Source organism: Salmo salar, chromosome 11 (assembly GCF_965601325.2).
Source record: "Salmo salar chromosome 11, fSalSal1, whole genome shotgun sequence".
NCBI lineage: Eukaryota > Metazoa > Chordata > Actinopteri > Salmoniformes > Salmonidae > Salmo > Salmo salar.
The window spans coordinates 122,253,926-122,272,869 of NC_138301.1; the positions used below are offsets into that span (position 1 = coordinate 122,253,926).

Consider the following 18,944-nt stretch of genomic DNA (forward strand, 5'->3'; position numbering starts at 1 on the left):
GAGTCGAGAACGGGGGGCCTAAGGCAGAATAAACCGGTAAAACAGAAGGTTGACAGCGTTCTACGACACCTGTCTTTATCTGACATATTCTGTCACCGGCAGCGCCTCTAGCGACGACAGATCAGAGCAAGGAAAGAAAAGAGGGGGATAAAAATATAAAAAGAATTAAGACAAGTAACTATAGATCAAAATTGAATAGCCTAAAATAATATATTGAATTGAAGTATTGTATGTTGACATATAAAATTGGAAAAACATCAATTGGCACATTGGAAAATATAGGTAATGGAGAGAAAATGTAACGGCCTATTTTGGAAGTAACCATAGCCCGACCGCCAGCATTTAGGCTACTAACAATAAATGTTGTAATTCTATAAATAAAAGCTACACCGCAAGTTCGGGAAGTGAGATGTAGGCCAACAAAATGTGGGATGATGTATTTCTGTGAGCTGCTGTATTCTGGAATAAGCGACGCATATGTCTACGCGTCTGGGCTCCGGTTGCGCACATGGGAGGAACTAGAACAAGTGTGTATCTGTGTGTTTAGGACATCCCGCCCCCTCCCTCCACACGTGTGTGTCCGAAAAGTTTTTACAAGACACTATAAAGCCACTCTGCCTGTAGTTTATGACTCTTAACTTTAATAGTTACCCGTTTCAGTATATGTCGGCGTTATAAACTACTGCTTCTGTTTCTAGATTCACTGGACTTTAAAGATGGCGGACCATTCAGAACACGAAGAATTTACCGAGCTGCCAGATCTAAGCGAATTTCTCCGGGAGGATCCCTACTTAGTGCCCTACCAAGAAGACTTATGTCGCAGGTACGGTAACAACGTTACTAACTGCACAGTGTACGATGTAGACGTTAAAACCACCGCATGTCACTTAGGCCTAACTTGTCTGTTTGCTACGCACTTTCTGAAATGGCAGGATAGGCTACTGTTTATAGAGCGGGCAGGCCAGTCTCTACTACAGTTAGGATACTAATTCTATCTCATCAGGATAAGTTACTGTTTATAGAGCGGGCAGGCCAGTCTCTACGACAGTTAGGATACTAATTCTATCTCATCAGGATAAGTTACTGTTTATAGAGCGGGCAGGCCAGTCTCTACGACAGTTAGGATACTAATTCTATCTCATCAGGATAAGTTACTGTTTATAGAGCGGGCAGGCCAGTCTCTACTACAGTTAGGATACTAATTCTATCTCATCAGGATAAGTTACTGTTTATAGAGCGGGCAGGCCAGTCTCTACTACAGTTAGGATACTAATTCTATCTCATCAGGATAAGTTACTGTTTATAGAGCGGGCAGGCCAGTCTCTACGACAGTTAGGATACTAATTCTATCTCATCAGGATAAGTTACTGTTTATAGAGCGGGCAGGCCAGTCTCTACTACAGTTAGGATACTAATTCTATCTCATCAGGATAAGTTACTGTTTATAGAGCGGGCAGGCCAGTCTCTACACAGGTTAGGATACTAATTCTATCTCATCAGGATAAGTTACTGTTTATAGAGCGGGCAGGCCAGTCTCTACGACAGTTAGGATACTAATTCTATCTCATCAGGATAAGTTACTGTTTATAGAGCGGGCAGGCCAGTCTCTACTACAGTTAGGATACTAATTCTATCTCATCAGGATAAGTTACTGTTTATAGAGCGGGCAGGCCAGTCTCTACACAGGTTAGGATACTAATTCTATCTCATCAGGATAAGTTACTGTTTATAGAGCGGGCAGGCCAGTCTCTACTACAGTTAGGATACTAATTCTATCTCATCAGGATAAGTTACTGTTTATAGAGCGGGCAGGCCAGTCTCTACGACAGTTAGGATACTAATTCTATCTCATCAGGATAAGTTACTGTTTATAGAGCGGGCAGGCCAGTCTCTACTACAGTTAGGATACTAATTCTATCTCATCAGGATAAGTTACTGTTTATAGAGCGGGCAGGCCAGTCTCTACTACAGGTTAGGATACTAATTCTATCTCATCAGGATAAGTTACTGTTTATAGAGCGGGCAGGCCAGTCTCTACAACGAGTTATTGCAGTGAGTCAAAGACGAGAGGTTTTACTCAGCCAAAAAATCTGTCCGGGAAAATTTAAGACTACGAATTGAATGGAGGTTAATGAATGTCAACTTTGGTCAACAAAACAATTTGCATTTCTAATTTAGGTTTATTTGATCAAATATAAGTTTCATAATGATTAGGTTGTTAGGAATTCACTGATGTAAGTAAACACAGGTGACATTTCAGAAACTTCTAAATCAAACTACTTTTTATATTGGAATTGTGCTTGTCGTCATAGCGATAATATACTTCTCAAAAAAAATAAAGGGAACACTTAAAAAACACATCCTAGATCTGAATGAAAGAAATAATCTTATTAAATACTTTTTTTTTCTTTACATAGTTGAATCAGTGTTGCTTCCTAAGTGGACAAGTTTGATTTCACAGAAGTGTGATTGACTTGGAGTTACATTGTGTTGTTTAAGTGTTCCCTTTATTTTTTTCGAGCAGTGTATAACCCATTTGAATGGACATTGCCATTGAGGGCTTCCACCATTTTTAAAGTAGTCAACTGGGTGGGGATTCCTAATGAGTTGGGAAACAATCAGCCAATAAAGAAGAAAATGGACTACTTTTAAAATGGAGATTAGCCTCTGTGACACTGCCCATGCTGTCACAGCACAGATATAAAGATGAGACCTAATCACTATATCTGCCCTCTTATTGGCTAGAATGGTCCCACCTCCCCGCCTGGCTTTTTTGTTGTTAGAGCGGTCTGTCTTGTCAATATAATAGACATTCTTTGAGTGAGTTAAAACTTTTAACTAGCGCGCACCCCAAGCTGGAACAATTCATACAAATCATCCCCTTCCTCGTAGCTTTAGTTTGGTCATGTTAATGTTTAGTGTGATTGGGGTCATTTGCCTTCCAAATGACACCCTATTCCCTATATAGTGCACTACTATAGACCAGAGCCCTATGGCTACCCTATTCCCTATATATAGTGCACTACTTTAGACCAGAGCCCTATGGCACCCTATTCCCTATATATAGTGCACTACTTTAGACCAGAGCCCTATGGCACCCTATTCCCTATATAGTGCACTACTTTAGACCAGAGCCCTATGGCACCCTATTCCCTATATAGTGCACTACTTTAGACCAGAGCCCTATGGCACCCTATTCCCTATATAGTGCACTACTTTAGACCAGAGCCCTATGGCACCCTATTCCCTATATAGTGCACTACTTTAGACCAGAGCCATATGGCACCCTATTCCCTATATAGTGCACTACTTTAGACCAGAGCCCTATGGCACCCTATTCCCTATATAGTGTACTACTTTAGACCAGAGTCCTATGGCACCCTATTCCCTATATAGTGCACTACTTTAGACCAGAGCCCTATGGCACCCTATTCCCTATATAGTGCACTACTTTAGACCAGAGCCCTATGGTACCCTATTCCCTATATAGTGCACTACTTTAGACCAGGGCCCTATGGCACACTATTCCCTATATGGCGCAGTGGTCCAAGACACTGCATCTCAGTCCTATAGGGCGGCGCACAATTGGCCCAGCGTTGTCCGGGGTAGGCCATCATTGTAAATAAGTATTTGTTCTTAACTGACTTGCCTACTTAAATAAAGGTCACACACACACACCACACTGACCAAAAAGTTATTTTGTCCCCATTACCAGTAAAACATAATCAAAACTTATTTCTTTCACATACTTGCTGTGCTGTTTCATTGTTCATTTGTTCAGTCGTTGTATTCTCAACCAGGATTTCTATGTAACGCCGTTTGGGACTTTGCGTGTCGAAAAAAATATCCTATTTAACACTATCTGACGTGTCAATTAAGCTTGTTGACCAATCAGGACCTGACTATAACTGCACGTCACATAATAATTAAACGTGTTCGGACATTTTTTCTTACATAGTTATTACACATTGATTACATCATCACTCGTATTTCATGTCACAACGATTCATGGATACGTCTGCTATGATGCTGGTAATGTTGTCTTGCGCACCTACAGTGCTGGTCATTAATAAAAAAGCTAGCTAGCTCATGGATACAAACAATGTTCTTCCCCAAAAACATAGCAAAATGACAATCTGTTTCAGTAGTTATAGTTGGTTAGCTAGCTAGCTACATAGCTAGGTGTCATCATCTAAAATAACCCTAATTTATAAGACAGTTCTTAATTGATTAATGGTGGTCGGACCCATCTGTGTGAAGCTAGACACAATAAGGATTAGCCACAATATGGATTAGCCACAATAGTGGGACTTTGTGGTTAGCCAAAATAAAAGTATGGCATAATTCTACAATTTGTATTCATTGTATTCACTGTCAATGACATATTTTTTATTTTGCTCTGGTCTAAATTAGTGCACTATATAGGGAATAGGGTGCCATAGGGCTCTGGTCTAAAGTAGTGCATTATATTTAATACAATTTTAAATGTAACTGTTTATTTAACTAGGCAAGTCCAGTTAAGAACACATTCTTAATTACAATGACGGCGAGACCCGGATGACGCTGGGCCAATTGTGCGCCGCCCTATGGGACTCCCAATCACGGCCGGATGTGATACAACCTGGATTCGAACCAGGGACAGTAGTGACGCCTTTTGCACTGAGATGCAGTGCCTTAGACCGCTGCGTGTGTGTGTGTGTGTGTGTGTGTGTGTGTGTGTGTGTGTGTGTGTGTGTGTGTGTGTGTGTGTGTGTGTGTGTGTGGTGTGTGTGTGTGTGTGTGTGTGTGTGTGTGTGTGTGTGTGTGTGTGTGTGTGTGTGTGTGTGTGTGTGTGTGTGTGTGTGTGTGTGTGTGTGTGTGTTAACTGTACTAGAATGCTTAAAAGGCAGATAAAAGTTTAAATATCGTTTTTTGGGGGCAAGGAAAATATTGGATATTGGTATCGGCCAAAAATGTCATATTGGTGCATCCACTAATCACGATGTGTAGTATGATTGGGATTGGAATAATAATGACCATTTACCTTGTCTGTGGTGTAATCAATCAGGATTTATATCTAGATTAGACATAACCGAGTCGTTATACAACAGTGACTCTCTGCAAGTCGTATTTCGGACGTGAACCAGAGCAAGACAAAGTGTTCAATGGTCAGATAAAATGTGTGTATTTGGGGGGTGGGGGCGTGTAACCAGTTAAATATGTCTGCTCTTTCATTCATCACCTCTATGGACTAGAAATTGAATGCATATGGCAATTTTTTATTTTTTTTACAGAAATCTAGACCTGTTGTACACTAGATTTGTAGGCTGTTGGCCAATGTGCTGCAAATAGAAACATGTTTGATGTTGTCAGTGCTGTATGTATGAAAAGGTTCTGGTTTTAGAGGGGGCTGCAGTATGTGTTGATCTGTTCCTCCAGGAATAGGATGGAACAACATTGTCCTAGTTAAAGGCTTAGAAGCTTCCAGAGTAGGGTTGAAATATTCAGGTAACTTTCCCAATATTCCCTGATTTTCCTGAAATCCTGGTTTGGAGGGTTAAAGAATTCCTGCCTATTCTGATCAAATCACATTTTATTTTATTTGTTACTTGTTTCATAAAAACCCTCAGGTGAAATGTTTTTAGTCGTATTTCAACAGTTAAAAATCAAACATTCCGGGATTCTTTTCGAACGGGATTTCTGGGATTTCCAAAATGTTTCAACCCTTATTATTAACCCTTATAAGCCCTTATGGGGGTTATTCCAGAGTGAATACTCTACGACGTCTCGTCTTCTAACTAGTTTACTGTGTGCGAGTGGTGCACAGAGCCCTCAAACTCAACTCTGGACCTCCAAGACAGTTCCACTGCATTTTTTTTCTTCTTCTCCTATTCTTCCCCTCTAATCATGGACTCATTAAGGCCTGGTACACCAGGTGTGTGCAATTGAATGTCAAGTAGAAAGGAAACCAGCATGCTTTTGAACTTGTAGGATAAGATTTGAATACCGCTGTTCTAGATTCTATCTCTCCTATGTATACTGAACAAAAATATAAACGAAACATGGAAGAATTTCAAGGATTTTACTGAGTGACAGTTCATATAAGGAAGTCAGTCAATTGAAATGAATGAATTAGGCCCTAATCTATGGATTTCACATGACTGGGCAGGGGTGCAGTCATGGGTGGGCTTGGGAGGGCATAGGCCCACCCACTTGGGAGCCAGGTCCACACACTTGGGAGCCAGGTCCGTAACAATCAGAATGAGTTTGTCCCCGCTAAAGTATTTTATTACAGACGGAAATACTCTTCAGCATGCCTTCCCTCCCCCTCTGACGATCCCGCAGGTGAAGAAGCCGGATGTGGAGGTCCTGGGCTGGCGTGTTTACACGTGGTCTGAGGTTGTGAGGCCGGTTGGATGTATTGCGGAATTCTCTAAAATCACGTTGAAGGACATTCCTGCAGTCAGAATGCCAATTGCACGCTCCTTCAACTGTGGCATTGTGTTGTGTGACAAAACTGCATGTTTTGGAGTGGCCTTTTATTGTCCCCAGCACAAGGTGCACCTCTGTAATAATACCGCTGTTTAATCAGCTTCTTGATATGCCACACCTGTCAGGTGGATGGATTATATTGGCAAAGGAGAAATGTTCACTAAGAGCGATGGAAACAAATTTGTGCACAAAATTTGAGAAGCTTTTTGTGCGAATGGAAAATGTCTGGAATTATTTTATTTTAGCTCGTGAAACATGTGACCAACAACACTTTACAAGTTGTGTTTATATTTTTGTTCAGTGTAGTTCTTTGAGTTGTATAGACTGTGAGAGAGAGCAAAGTATACTCTGTCCACATCCGCACCCCTCTCTGGACTGGCCAGCTAGTCTTCCCTCTACCCTCTCTGGACTGGCCAGCTAGTCTTCCCTCTACCCTCTCTGGACTGGCCAGCTAGTCTTCCCTCTACCCTCTCTGGACTGGCCAGCTAGTCTTCCCTCTACCCTCTCTGGACTGGTCAGCTGGTCTTCCCTTTACCCTCTCTGGACTGGCCAGCTAGTCTTCCCTCTACCCTCTCTGGACTGGCCAGCTGGTCTTCCCTTTACTCCCTCTGGACTGGCCAGCTGGTCTTCCCTCTACCCTCTCTGGACTGGCCAGCTAGTCTTCCCTCTACCCTCTCTGGACTGGCCAGCTGGTCTTCCCTTTACCCTCTCTGGACTGGCCAGCTGGTCTTCCCTCTACCCTCTCTGGACTGGCCAGCTAGTCTTCCCTTTACCCTCTCTGGACTGGCCAGCTAGTCTTCCCTTTACCCTCTCTGGACTGGCCAGCTAGTCTTCCCTTTACCCTCTCTGGACTGGCCAGCTAGTCTTCCCTTTACCCTCTCTGGACTGGCCAGCTAGTCTTCCCTCTACCCTCTCTGGACTGGCCAGCTGGTCTTCCCTTTACCCTCTCTGGACTGGCCAGCTGGTCTTCCCTTTACCCTCTCTGGACTGGCCAGCTAGTCTTCCCTTTACTCCCTCTGGACTGGCCAGCTGGTCTTCCCTCTACCCTCTCTGGACTGGTCAGCTGGTCTTCCCTTTACCCTCTCTGGACTGGCCAGCTAGTCTTCCCTCTACCCTCTCTGGACTGGCCAGCTAGTCTTCCCTCTACCCTCTCTGGACTGGCCAGCTAGTCTTCCCTCTACCCTCTCTGGACTGGCCAGCTGGTCTTCCCTCTACCCTCTCTGGACTGGCCAGCTGGTCTTCCCTCTACCCTCTCTGGACTGGCCAGCTAGTCTTCCCTTTACCCTCTCTGGACTGGCCAGCTAGTCTTCCCTTTACCCTCTCTGGACTGGCCAGCTGGTCTTCCCTTTACTCCCTCTGGACTGGCCAGCTGGTCTTCCCTTTACCCTCTCTGGACTGGCCAGCTGGTCTTCCCTTTACCCTCTCTGGACTGGCCAGCTGGTCTTCCCTTTACCCTCTCTTGGACTGGCCAGCTAGTCTTCCCTCTACCCTCTCTGGACTGGCCAGCTGGTCTTCCCTTTACCCTCTCTGGACTGGCCAGCTGGTCTTCCCTCTACCCTCTCTGGACTGGTCAGCTGGTCTTCCCTTTACCCTCTCTGGACTGGCCAGCTGGTCTTCCCTCTACCCTCTCTGGACTGGTCAGCTGGTCTTCCCTCTACCCTCTCTGGACTGGCCAGCTGGTCTTCCCTCTACCCTCTCTGGACTGGTCAGCTGGTCTTCCCTTTACCCTCTCTGGACTGGCCAGCTAGTCTTCCCTCTACCCTCTCTGGACTGGCCAGCTAGTCTTCCCTCTACCCTCTCTGGACTGGCCAGCTAGTCTTCCCTCTACCCTCTCTGGACTGGCCAGCTGGTCTTCCCTCTACCCTCTCTGGACTGGCCAGCTGGTCTTCCCTCTACCCTCTCTGGACTGGCCAGCTAGTCTTCCCTTTACCCTCTCTGGACTGGCCAGCTAGTCTTCCCTTTACCCTCTCTGGACTGGCCAGCTGGTCTTCCCTTTACTCCCTCTGGACTGGCCAGCTGGTCTTCCCTTTACCCTCTCTGGACTGGCCAGCTGGTCTTCCCTTTACCCTCTCTGGACTGGCCAGCTGGTCTTCCCTCTACCCTCTCTGGACTGGCCAGCTGGTCTTCCCTCTACCCTCTCTGGACTGGCCAGCTGGTCTTCCCTCTACCCTCTCTGGACTGGCCAGCTGGTCTTCCCTCTACCCTCTCTGGACTGGTCAGCTGGTCTTCCCTTTACCCTCTCTGGACTGGCCAGCTGGTCTTCCCTCTACCCTCTCTGGACTGGTCAGCTGGTCTTCCCTCTACCCTCTCTGGACTGGCCAGCTGGTCTTCCCTCTACCCTCTCTGGACTGGTCATCTCAGCTCTATGATTTCCTGCCCCTGGGAGATGGGGAGAGATCAGGCTCTTGGAGGTTTTGTCTGTGTGCCCTCCCGAGCCATTTGAGATAGAGCGAGAGAGAGTATTCCTCTGCCGTGGGTGTGAGACTGTCACCCAGGCCGTGTGTGTGTGTGTGTGTGTGTGTGTGTGTGTGTGTGTGTGTGTGTGTGTGTGTGTGTGTGTGTGTGTGTGTGTGTGTGTGTGGACTGTCACCCTGTCCCAGTACCATTCGGAGGTGTGTAAGTTAGTTAATTGGCTGGGAAGGGTTGAGGAGAGACGCAGAGATCTCTACTGTCTGAGGTGTGTGTGCAGGTACTCAGGGCTTGTTAAGCCACTAATGTCAGCAGCCCAGAGACAGGATGCTGGGAGACGGCGGGATGGGAACGGAAGAGAGGAGTGGGTGTTAGTCATTAGCCAGCTGTTGTCAGCACACGTCTACTCTTTCTGTCATCGGGGAGGTGTGTGTGTGTTAGGGCTGTCCCCGACTAAAACACATCTTGGTCGGCCGAGAGTTGTATTTTTTCTTTTGACCAATTGAAAGAAGTCTCTTTTTATTTAAAAAAATAATAATAATTACTTTACAAATAAATGAATAGCTGAAATGTCTTTAGTCAAGTATTCAACCTTCTTTTTTGTTATTGCGATGCCTAAATAAGTTGAGGAGTAAAACTTTGCTTAAGTTGCATGGACTCACTCTGTGTGCTATAATGGTGTTTAACATGATTCTTCTGTACCCCACACATCGGTCGTACGGTGCTTTTCAAACCGATTCAACCACAAAGAACTGAGGTTTTCCAATGCCTCTCAGACATTGAATATCCCTTTGAGCATGAAGGTATTAATTACACTTTGGATGGTGTATCAATACACCCAGTCACTACAAAGATACAGGCGTCCTTCCTAACTCAGTTGCCGGAGAGGAAGGAAACCGCTCAGGGATTTCACCATGAGGTCAATGGTGACATTAAAACAGTTACAGAGTTTAACGGCTGTGATAGGAGAAAACTGAGGATGGATCAACAACATTGTAGTTACTCCACAATACTAACCTAAATGACAGAGTGAAAAGAAGGAATCCTGTACAGAATACAAATATTCCAAAACATGCATCCTGTTCGCAACAAGGCACTAAAGTAAAACTGCTAAAAATGTGGCAAAGCAATTAACTTTTTGTCCTGAGTAAAAAGTGTGATGTTTGGGGAAAATCCAACACATTACTGAGTACCACTCTCCATATTTTCAAGCATGGTGGTGACTGCCTCATTTGGTCAGTATGCTTGTAATCGTTAAGGACTGGGAAGTTTTTCAAGATAAAAAAAAGAAGCTAAGCATTAGGAAATCCTGGTGGTCTGCTTTCCACCAGACGCTGTGGGTCTATGTGTTAAGGTAGGACAGTACCCACCTACCTACAGGTCTATGTTGTTAAGGTAGGACAGTACCCACCTACCTACAGGTCTATGTTGTTAAGGTAGGACAGTACCCACCTACCTACAGGTCTATGTTGTTAAGGTAGGACAGTACCCACCTACCTACAGGTCTATGTTGTTAAGGTAGGACAGTACCCACCTACCTACAGGTCTATGTTGTTGGGGTTAAGGTAGGACACTGATCTATACAGGAGGCTGGAACTATGGTTGGATTAATGGGAAGGGGGAACGGCACCCCCCCTCTGTGGAAACACCTCATGAATAGGTTATTTATTTTGTTAGGAACTTACCCTGAAGCACATTAAACTGTCTGAGAGGAGAGGTATTGAACCGATAGGAAGTTTAATTGAGTGTTGTTTAAATGGTCTTAGTTTGTAGAAATAGTTTGTGAAAGCAGTGAGTAAAAACACTGTTTTTCTCAAGTTTATCATTGACCCATAAGGTTTCTCTCGGTCTTGCTCCAAATGCAGCCTTTAGCATTAATAATTCATTATAAACTCAGCAAAAAAAGAAACCGTGTCTTTCAAAGATAATTCCTAAAAAATCCAATTAACTTCAGATCTTCATTGTAAAGGGTTTAAACACTGTTTCCCATGTTTGTTCAATGAACCATAAACAATTAATGAACATGCACCTGTGGAACGGTCGTTAAGACGCTAACAGCTTAGGTAGGCAATTAAGGTCACAGTTATGAAAACGTAGGACACTAAAGAGGCCTTTCTACTGACTCTGAAAAACACCAAAAGAAAGATGCCCAGGGTCCCTGCTCATCTGCGTGAACGTGCCTTAGGCATGCTGCAAGGAGGCATGAGGACTGCAGATATGGCCAGGGCAATAAATTGCAATGTCCGTACTGTGAGACGCCTAAGACAGCGCTACAGGGAGACAGGACGGACAGCTGATCGTCCTCACAGTGGCAGACCACGTGTAACAACACCTGCACAGGATCGGTACATATGAACATCACACCTGCGGGACAGGTACAGGATGGCAACAACAACTGCCCGAGTTACACCAGGAACGCACAATCCCTCCATCAGTGCTCAGACTGTCCGCAATAGGCTGAGAGAGGCTGGACTGAGGGCTTGTAGGCCTGTTGTAAGGCAGGTCCTCACTAGACATCAACGACAACAACGTCGCCTATGGGCACAAACCCACCGTCGCTGGACCAGACAGGACTGGCAAAAAGTGCTCTTCACTGACGAGTCGTAGTTTTGTCTCACCAGGGGTGATGGTCGGATTTGTGCTTATCGATGAAGGAATGAGCGTTACACCGAGGCCTGTACTCTGGAGCAGGATCGATTTGGAGGTGGAGGGTCCGTCATGGTCTGGGGCGGTGTGTCACAGCATCATCGGACTGAGCTTGTTGTCATTGCAGGCAATCTCAACACTGTGCGTTACAGGGAAGACTTCCTCCTCCCTCATGTGGTACCCTTCCTGCAGGCTCATCCTGACATGACCCTCCAGCATGACAATGCCACCAGCCATACTGCTCGTACTGTGCGTGATTTCCTGCAAGACAGGAATGTCAATGTTCTGCCATGGCCCGGATCTCAATCCCATTGAGCACGTCTGGGACCTGTTGGATCAGAGGGTGAGAGCTAGGGCCATTCCCCCCAGAAATGTCCGGGAACTTGCAGGTGCCTTGGTGGAAGAGTGGGGTAACATCTCACAGCAAGAACTGGCAAACCTGGTGCAGTCCATGAGGAGGAGATGCACTGCAGTACTTAATGCAGCTGGTGGCCACATCAGATACTGACTGTTACTTTTGATTTTGACCCCCCCCCTTGAGCATGGACACATTATTCAATTTCTGTTAGTCACATGTCTGTGGAACTTGTTCAGTTTATGTCTCAGTTGTTGAATCTTATGTTCATACAAATATTTACACGTTTGCTGAAAATAAACGCAGTTGACAGTGAGAGGACGTTTATTTTTTGCTGAGTTTATTAATGGTCAATCTCACTTTCTCACAAGCTATCGCTGTCAATTCATTCATTCGTTTGTCTGTCCAGACCTGTCTGTCCCTGCTGTCTGTCCCCCCTCCCATTTAATCCATAGACCTGTAGGTAGGTGGGTACTGTCCTACCTTAACAACATAGACCTGTAGTTAGGGGGTACTGTCCTACCTTAACAACATAGACCTGTAGGTAGGGGGTACTGTCCTACCTTAACAACATAGACCTGTAGGTAGGGGGTACTGTCCTACCTTAACAACATAGACCTGTAGGTAGGGGGTACTGTCCTACCTTAACAACATAGACCTGTAGGTAGGGGGTACTGTCCTACCTTAACAACATAGACCTGTAGTTAGGGGGTACTGTCCTACCTTAACAACATAGACCTGTAGGTAGGGGGTACTGTCCTACCTTAACAACATAGACCTGTAGGTAGGGGGTACTGTCCTACCTTAACAACATAGAAGCATCACCATCGTACTTCTGCTTCATATAGTAATTGACCGTTATAAGAAGTGTTGTTTGGCCCCTCTTGTTTGGCCCGTCTGTTTCTCGGCCTATAATTTTGTGTGTGTGTTTTTATAATTGGGTGGTTTTGGATACATTCTACAGTCCCATTGTTTCATAGGTCATCTTTGATAGATCCCAGCCTCCCAGACTCAGACTGTGACTGAATGAGCAGCTGGGTTGTCTCATTCAGCACCGCTTCATTTAGCTTTTGTGTTCTCGTTTCTTGAGGAAGTTATGTCCAATATGAGGGACAAGGCAGAGTGGTGAAGGGACAAGGCAGAGTGGTGAAGGGACATGCTGAAGGGACAAGGCAGAGTGTTGAAGGGACATGGGGGGGGGGGGGACAAGGCAGAGTGGTGAAGGGACATGGGGGAAGGACAAGGCAGAGTGGTGAAGGGACATGGGGGAGGGACAAGGCAGAGTGGTGAAGGGACAAGGCAGAGTGGTGAAGGGACATGGGGGAAGGACAAGGCAGAGTGGTGAAGGGACAAGGCAGAGTGGTGAAGGGACATGGGGTAGGGACAAGGCAGAGTGGTGAAGGGACAAGGCAGAGTGGTGAAGGGACAAGGCAGAGTGGTGAAGGGACATGGGGGCTAGGAGGGTTTTAGAATCCATCTGAGCCCAGACCTTTAATTGACCACCCCACCACCCCTTCCGTTCCTTAGTTAGTATTCCTGTTGTAAGGTTGTTGGAAACAGGTTCTTCTCTCTCTGTCTCAGGGGACTGCTGCTGTACCAACACGCTTTTAATGGGCTACACGCACACACCTATGAATGCGCACACACACACAAACACCTACGAATATATGTGCGCCCCCGCACACACACACACACACACACACACACAGACAATCACACCTACGAATATATACAGTTGAAGTCAGAAGTTTACATACACTTAGGTTGGAGTCATTAAAACTAGTTTTTCAACCACTCCACAAATTTCTTGTTAACAAACTATAGTTTTGGCAAGTCGGTTAGGACATCTACCTTGTACAAGTAATTTTTCCAACAATTGTTTACAGACAGATTATTTCACTTATAATTCACTGTATCACAATTCCAGTGGGTCAGAAGTTTACATACACTAAGTTGACTGTGCCTTTAAACAGCTTGGAAAATTCCAGAAAATGATGTCATGGCTTTACAATCTTCTGATAGGCTAATTGATATTTGTGTCAATTGGAGGTGTACCTGTGGATGTATTTCAAGGCCTACCTTCAACCTCAGTGCCTCTTTGCTTGACATCATGGGAAAATCAAAAGAAATCAGCCAAGACCTCAGAAAAACATGGGGACAAAGATTGTACTTTTTGGAGATATGTCCTCTGGTCTGATGAAAATAAAAAAAAGTGAACTGTTTGGCCATAATGACCATCGTTATGTTTGTAGGAAAAAGGGGGGGGACTTGCAAGCCGAAGAACACCATCCCAACTGTGAAGCACGGGGGTGGCAGCATCATGTTGTGGGGGTGCTTTGCTGCAGGAGGGACTGGTGCACTTCACAAAATATATGGCATCATGAGGAAGGGAAATTGTGGATATATTTAAGCAACATCTCAAGACATCAGTCAGGAAGTTAAAGCTTGGGCACAAATGGGTCTTCCAAATGGACAATGACCCCAAGCGTACTTCCAAAGTTGTGGCAAAATGGCTTAAAGACAACAAAGTCAAGGTATTGGAGTGGCCATCACAAAGCCCTGACCTCAACCCTATAGAAAATTTGTGGGCAGAACTGAAAAAGCGTGTGCGAGCAAGGAGGCCTACAAACCTGACTGAGTTACACCAGCTCTGTCAGGAGGAATGGGCTAAAATTCAACCAACCTATTGTGAAAGCTTGTGAAAAGCTACCCGAAACGTTTGACCCAAGTTAAACAATTTAAAGGCAATGCTACCAAATACTAATTGAGTGTATGTAAACTTCTGACCCACTGGGAATGTGATGAAAGAAATAAAAGCTGAAATAAATAATTCTCTAACATTATTCTGACATTTCACATTCTTAAAATAAAGTGGTGATCCTAACTGACCTATGACAGGACATTTTTACTGTGATTAAATGTCAGGAATTATGAAAAACTGAGTTTACATACACCTTAGCCAAATACATTTAAACTTACAACTTCAGCTGTGTGTGTGTGTGTGTGTGTGTGTGTGTGTGTGTCTGTGTCTGTGTGCGTGTGTGTGTTATACACACAGGAAGGGCCCTATAAAATTTGTGCTGCGGAGAACGTAGAAGGAATCACAGAATCCAGACATTAAGACGGAATTCAACAATATTCAAAAATGTATTGAACTAAGCAGGAAACCAACTAGATGTATTGAACTAAGCAGGAAACCAACTAGATGTATTGAACTAAACAGGAAACCAACTAGATGTATTGAACTAAACAGGAAACCAACTAGATGTATTGAACTAAGCAGGAAACCAACTAGATGTATTGAACTAAGTAGGAAACCAACTAGATGTATTGAACTAAGCAGGAAACCAACTAGATGTATTGAACTAAACAGGAAACCAACTAGATGTATTGAACTAAGTAGGAAACCAACTAGATGTATTGAACTAAGTAGGAAACCAACTAGATGTATTGAACTAAGCAGGAAACCAACTAGATGTATTGAACTAAACAGGAAACAACTAGATGTATTGAACTAAACAGGAAACCAACTAGATGTATTGAACTAAACAGGAAACCAACTAGATGTATTGAACTAAACAGGAAACCAACTAGATGTATTGAACTAAGCAGGAAACCAACTAGATGTATTGAACTAAACAGGAAACCAACTAGATGTATTGAACTAAGCAGGAAACCAACTAGATGTATTGAACTAAGTAGGAAACCAACTAGATGTATTGAACTAAGCAGGAAACCAACTAGATGTATTGAACTAAGCAGGAAACCAACTAGATGTATTGAACTAAGTAGGAAACCAACTAGATGTATTGAACTAAGTAGGAAACCAACTAGATGTATTGAACTAAGCAGGAAGATGTGTTGAACTAAACAGGAAACCAACTAGATGTATTGAACTAAGCAGGAAACCAACTAGATGTATTGAACTAAGCAGGAAACCAACTAGATGTATTGAACTAAACAGGAAACCAACTAGATGTATTGAACTAAGTAGGACATGTTTTAATTTGCCCAAGATTATCATAAGAATTTTTTTTTATTTTCCTTCAAGTTTCTGAAGAGGAAACTGCACAGAAATCCCCTCATCCTGTCTGTATGAGTTTGTCTACCGCTTTGGCGGCAGGTAGCCTAGTGGTTAGAGCGTTGGACTAGTAACCGAAAGGTTGCTAGATCGAATCCCCTGAGCTGACAAGGTAAAAATCTGTCGTTCTGCCTCCTGAACGAGGCAGTTAACCCACTGTTCCCCGGTAGGCCGTCATTGTAAACAAGAATTTGTTCTTAACTGACTTGCCTAGTTAAATAAATATAAAATAAAAATTGTATAGCCGTTAGCGATGATGCTAATGACAACCATCTTCTGCTAGATGGAACGGCTTTCCAAAAAACCTTCTCAGTTAAACGTGAACTACAAAGTAGCCTGGCAGAATGATGATATGGTTATTTTTCATCAATCCAGTGATGATTTGTTCAGGAAACTCTGCAGTTCCATTGTGTGCTACAGAAACACAGCTAACTAACCAATTAAAGTCTCTTGCTGGTGCTCATCTGAATTAAAGGGTAAAAAAAAAAAGTGGTCTCCTGATGTGGTTTAAGCCTTAGAACATCCTATTATAGTTATTGTTATAATTATTATTGTTGTTGTTATTATTATATGGCGAAAACGTAGAGGAAAAGAGAATGGGGGGAAAAAAAAGAGAATTCAACTGATTTTTAATAGGGTGTTTTATAATGGGCTGATTTAATACTTCTAAATGGACCCATTGTTATTCTGGTCTAAAGTAGTGCACTATATAGGGAATAGGGTGCCATAGGGCTCTGGTCTAAAGTAGTGCACTATATAGGGAATAGGGTGCCATAGGGCTCTGGTCTATAGTAGTGCACTATATAGGGAACAGGGTGTCATAGGGCCCTGGTCTAAAGTAGTGCACTATATAGGGAACAGGGTGCCATAGGGCTCTGGTCTAAAGTAGTGCACTATATAGGGAATAGGGTGCCATAGGGCTCTGGTATAAAGTAGTGCACTATATAGGGAATAGGGTGCCGTAGTGCACTATATATAGGGAATATGGTGCCATAGGGCTCTGGTATAAAGTAGTGCACTATATAGGGAATAGGGTTCCATAGGGCTCTGGTCTAAAGTAGTGCACTATATATAGGGAATAGGGTGCCATAGGGCTCTGGTATAAAGTAGTGTACTATATAAGGGTGCCATAGGGCTCTGGTCTAAAGTAGTGCACTATATAGGGAATAGGGTGCCATGGGGCTCTGGTCTAAAGTAGTGCACTATATAGGGAATAGGGTGCCATAGGGCTCTGGTCTAAAGTACTGCACTATATAGGGAATAGGGTGCCATAGGGCTCTGGTCTAAAGTAGTGCACTATATAGGGATCCATTTGGGACACTGAATGGACTGGATTGATGCTAATTCGTCTCCCTTTTCCCCCTGAGACCTGCAGCCCCCCCTCCAAATCTCTCCTAAACCCCACTGAAACCAGGGTTTTATCCCTCCGCTGACCCAATGGAGGGAGAGCTGGATCATATATATTCAATGAATTTAACATGAGGATTAATGTGTCAAGGTGTGTGTCACACTATTTCAGTGTGATCGATACAGCTGCTGTAGGATCAATGTTTCAGTCCTAGACCCTATAGAAATCTGTCCTATTGTGTGTGTGTGTGTGTGTGTGTGTGTGCACAGGCTTGAATGTGAGTGTGTCTGAGTGCATCCTAACACATCTGGCTTAGTGGTGAAGGGTACCTGTGAAATAGACTATTCATTTAAACTGATCTCGGAACAGGAAGTAACCTATTCATTTAAACTGATCTCAGAACAGGTGAAGGGTACCTGTGAAATAGACTATTCATTTAAACTGATATCAGAACAGGTGAAGGGTACCTGTGAAATAGACTATTCATTTAAACTGATATCAGAACAGGTGAAGGGTACCTGTGAAATAGACTTCATTTAAACTGATATCAGAACAGGAAGTAACCTATTCATTTAAACTGATCTCAGAACAGGTGAAGGGCACCTGTGAAATACACTTCATTTAAACTAGGGATAATATCAGAACTGAGTAGTACAAATACAGTGTATTCTAACACATCTGGCTTAGTGAAAAGCCTGAGTGGTATCCTACGGAGCAAGCTAGATCTACTCAGGGTTTTCTAAAGCTAACCAGCTTCAGTTAGCTTCACATTCCAGGTTAAGGCTTCATCCCTACTACGGCTGGGGAAATATTGCTCCTCTTCATTCTGCCGCTCATTCTAGCAGGTTTATAACTGCTCGTAACACGTGGCTAGTATAACTCAGAACTCTTCATTGAGACAATGCTGAAACATTAATCCATGAGCCAGTTAAAACTCTTTATTGAAGGGGACTGACGCTTGCCGTGCGGTAGCAGAGAGAACAGTCTATGACTAGGGTGGCTGGAGTGTTTGACAAGTCTTAGAGCCTTCCTCTGACACCGCCTGGTATAGAGGTCCTGGATGGCAGGAAGCTTGGCCCCAGTGATGTACTGGGCCGTACACACTACCCTCTGTAGTGCCTTGCGGTCAGAGGGTGAGCAGTTGCCATACCAGGCAGTGATGCAACCAGTCAGGATGCTCTCGATGGTGCAGCTGTAGAACCTTTTGAGGATCTGAGGACCCATGCCAAATCTTTTCAGTCTCCTGAGGGGGAATAGGTTTTGTCGTGCCCTCTTCACGACTGTCTTGGTGTGTTTGGACCATGATAGTTTGTTGGTGATGTGGACACCAAGGAACTTGAAGCTCTCAACCTGCTCCACTGCAGCCCCTTCGATGAGAATAGGGGTGTGTTCGGTCCTCCTTTTCCTGTAGTCCACAATCATCTCCTTTGTCTTGATCACGTTGAGGGAGAGGTTGTTGTCCTGGCACCACACTGCCAGGTCTCTGACCTCCTCCCTATAGGCTGTCTCGTTGTTGTCGGTGATCAGGCCAACCGCTGTTGTGTCGTCGGCCAAACTTGATGATGGTGTTGGAGTCGTGCCTGGCCGTGCAGTCATGAGTGAACGGGGGGGGGACTAAACATGCAGGAGCCCCC

General features: G+C 44.4%; 1 protein-coding gene across 1 annotated transcript in view; it reads left to right on the top strand.

Moving 5' to 3' along the window:
• Nucleotides 1-489: 489 nt before the first annotated feature.
• gbe1a (glucan (1,4-alpha-), branching enzyme 1a) overlaps nt 490-18,944 on the top strand; it is a 148,024-nt gene continuing 129,569 nt past the window's right edge. Inside the window, exon 1 of the mRNA XM_014129886.3 lies at nt 490-823. Coding sequence (XP_013985361.3) covers nt 717-823 — 107 coding nt within the window. The 5' untranslated portion in view covers nt 490-716. The remainder of the gene's footprint in view (nt 824-18,944) is intronic.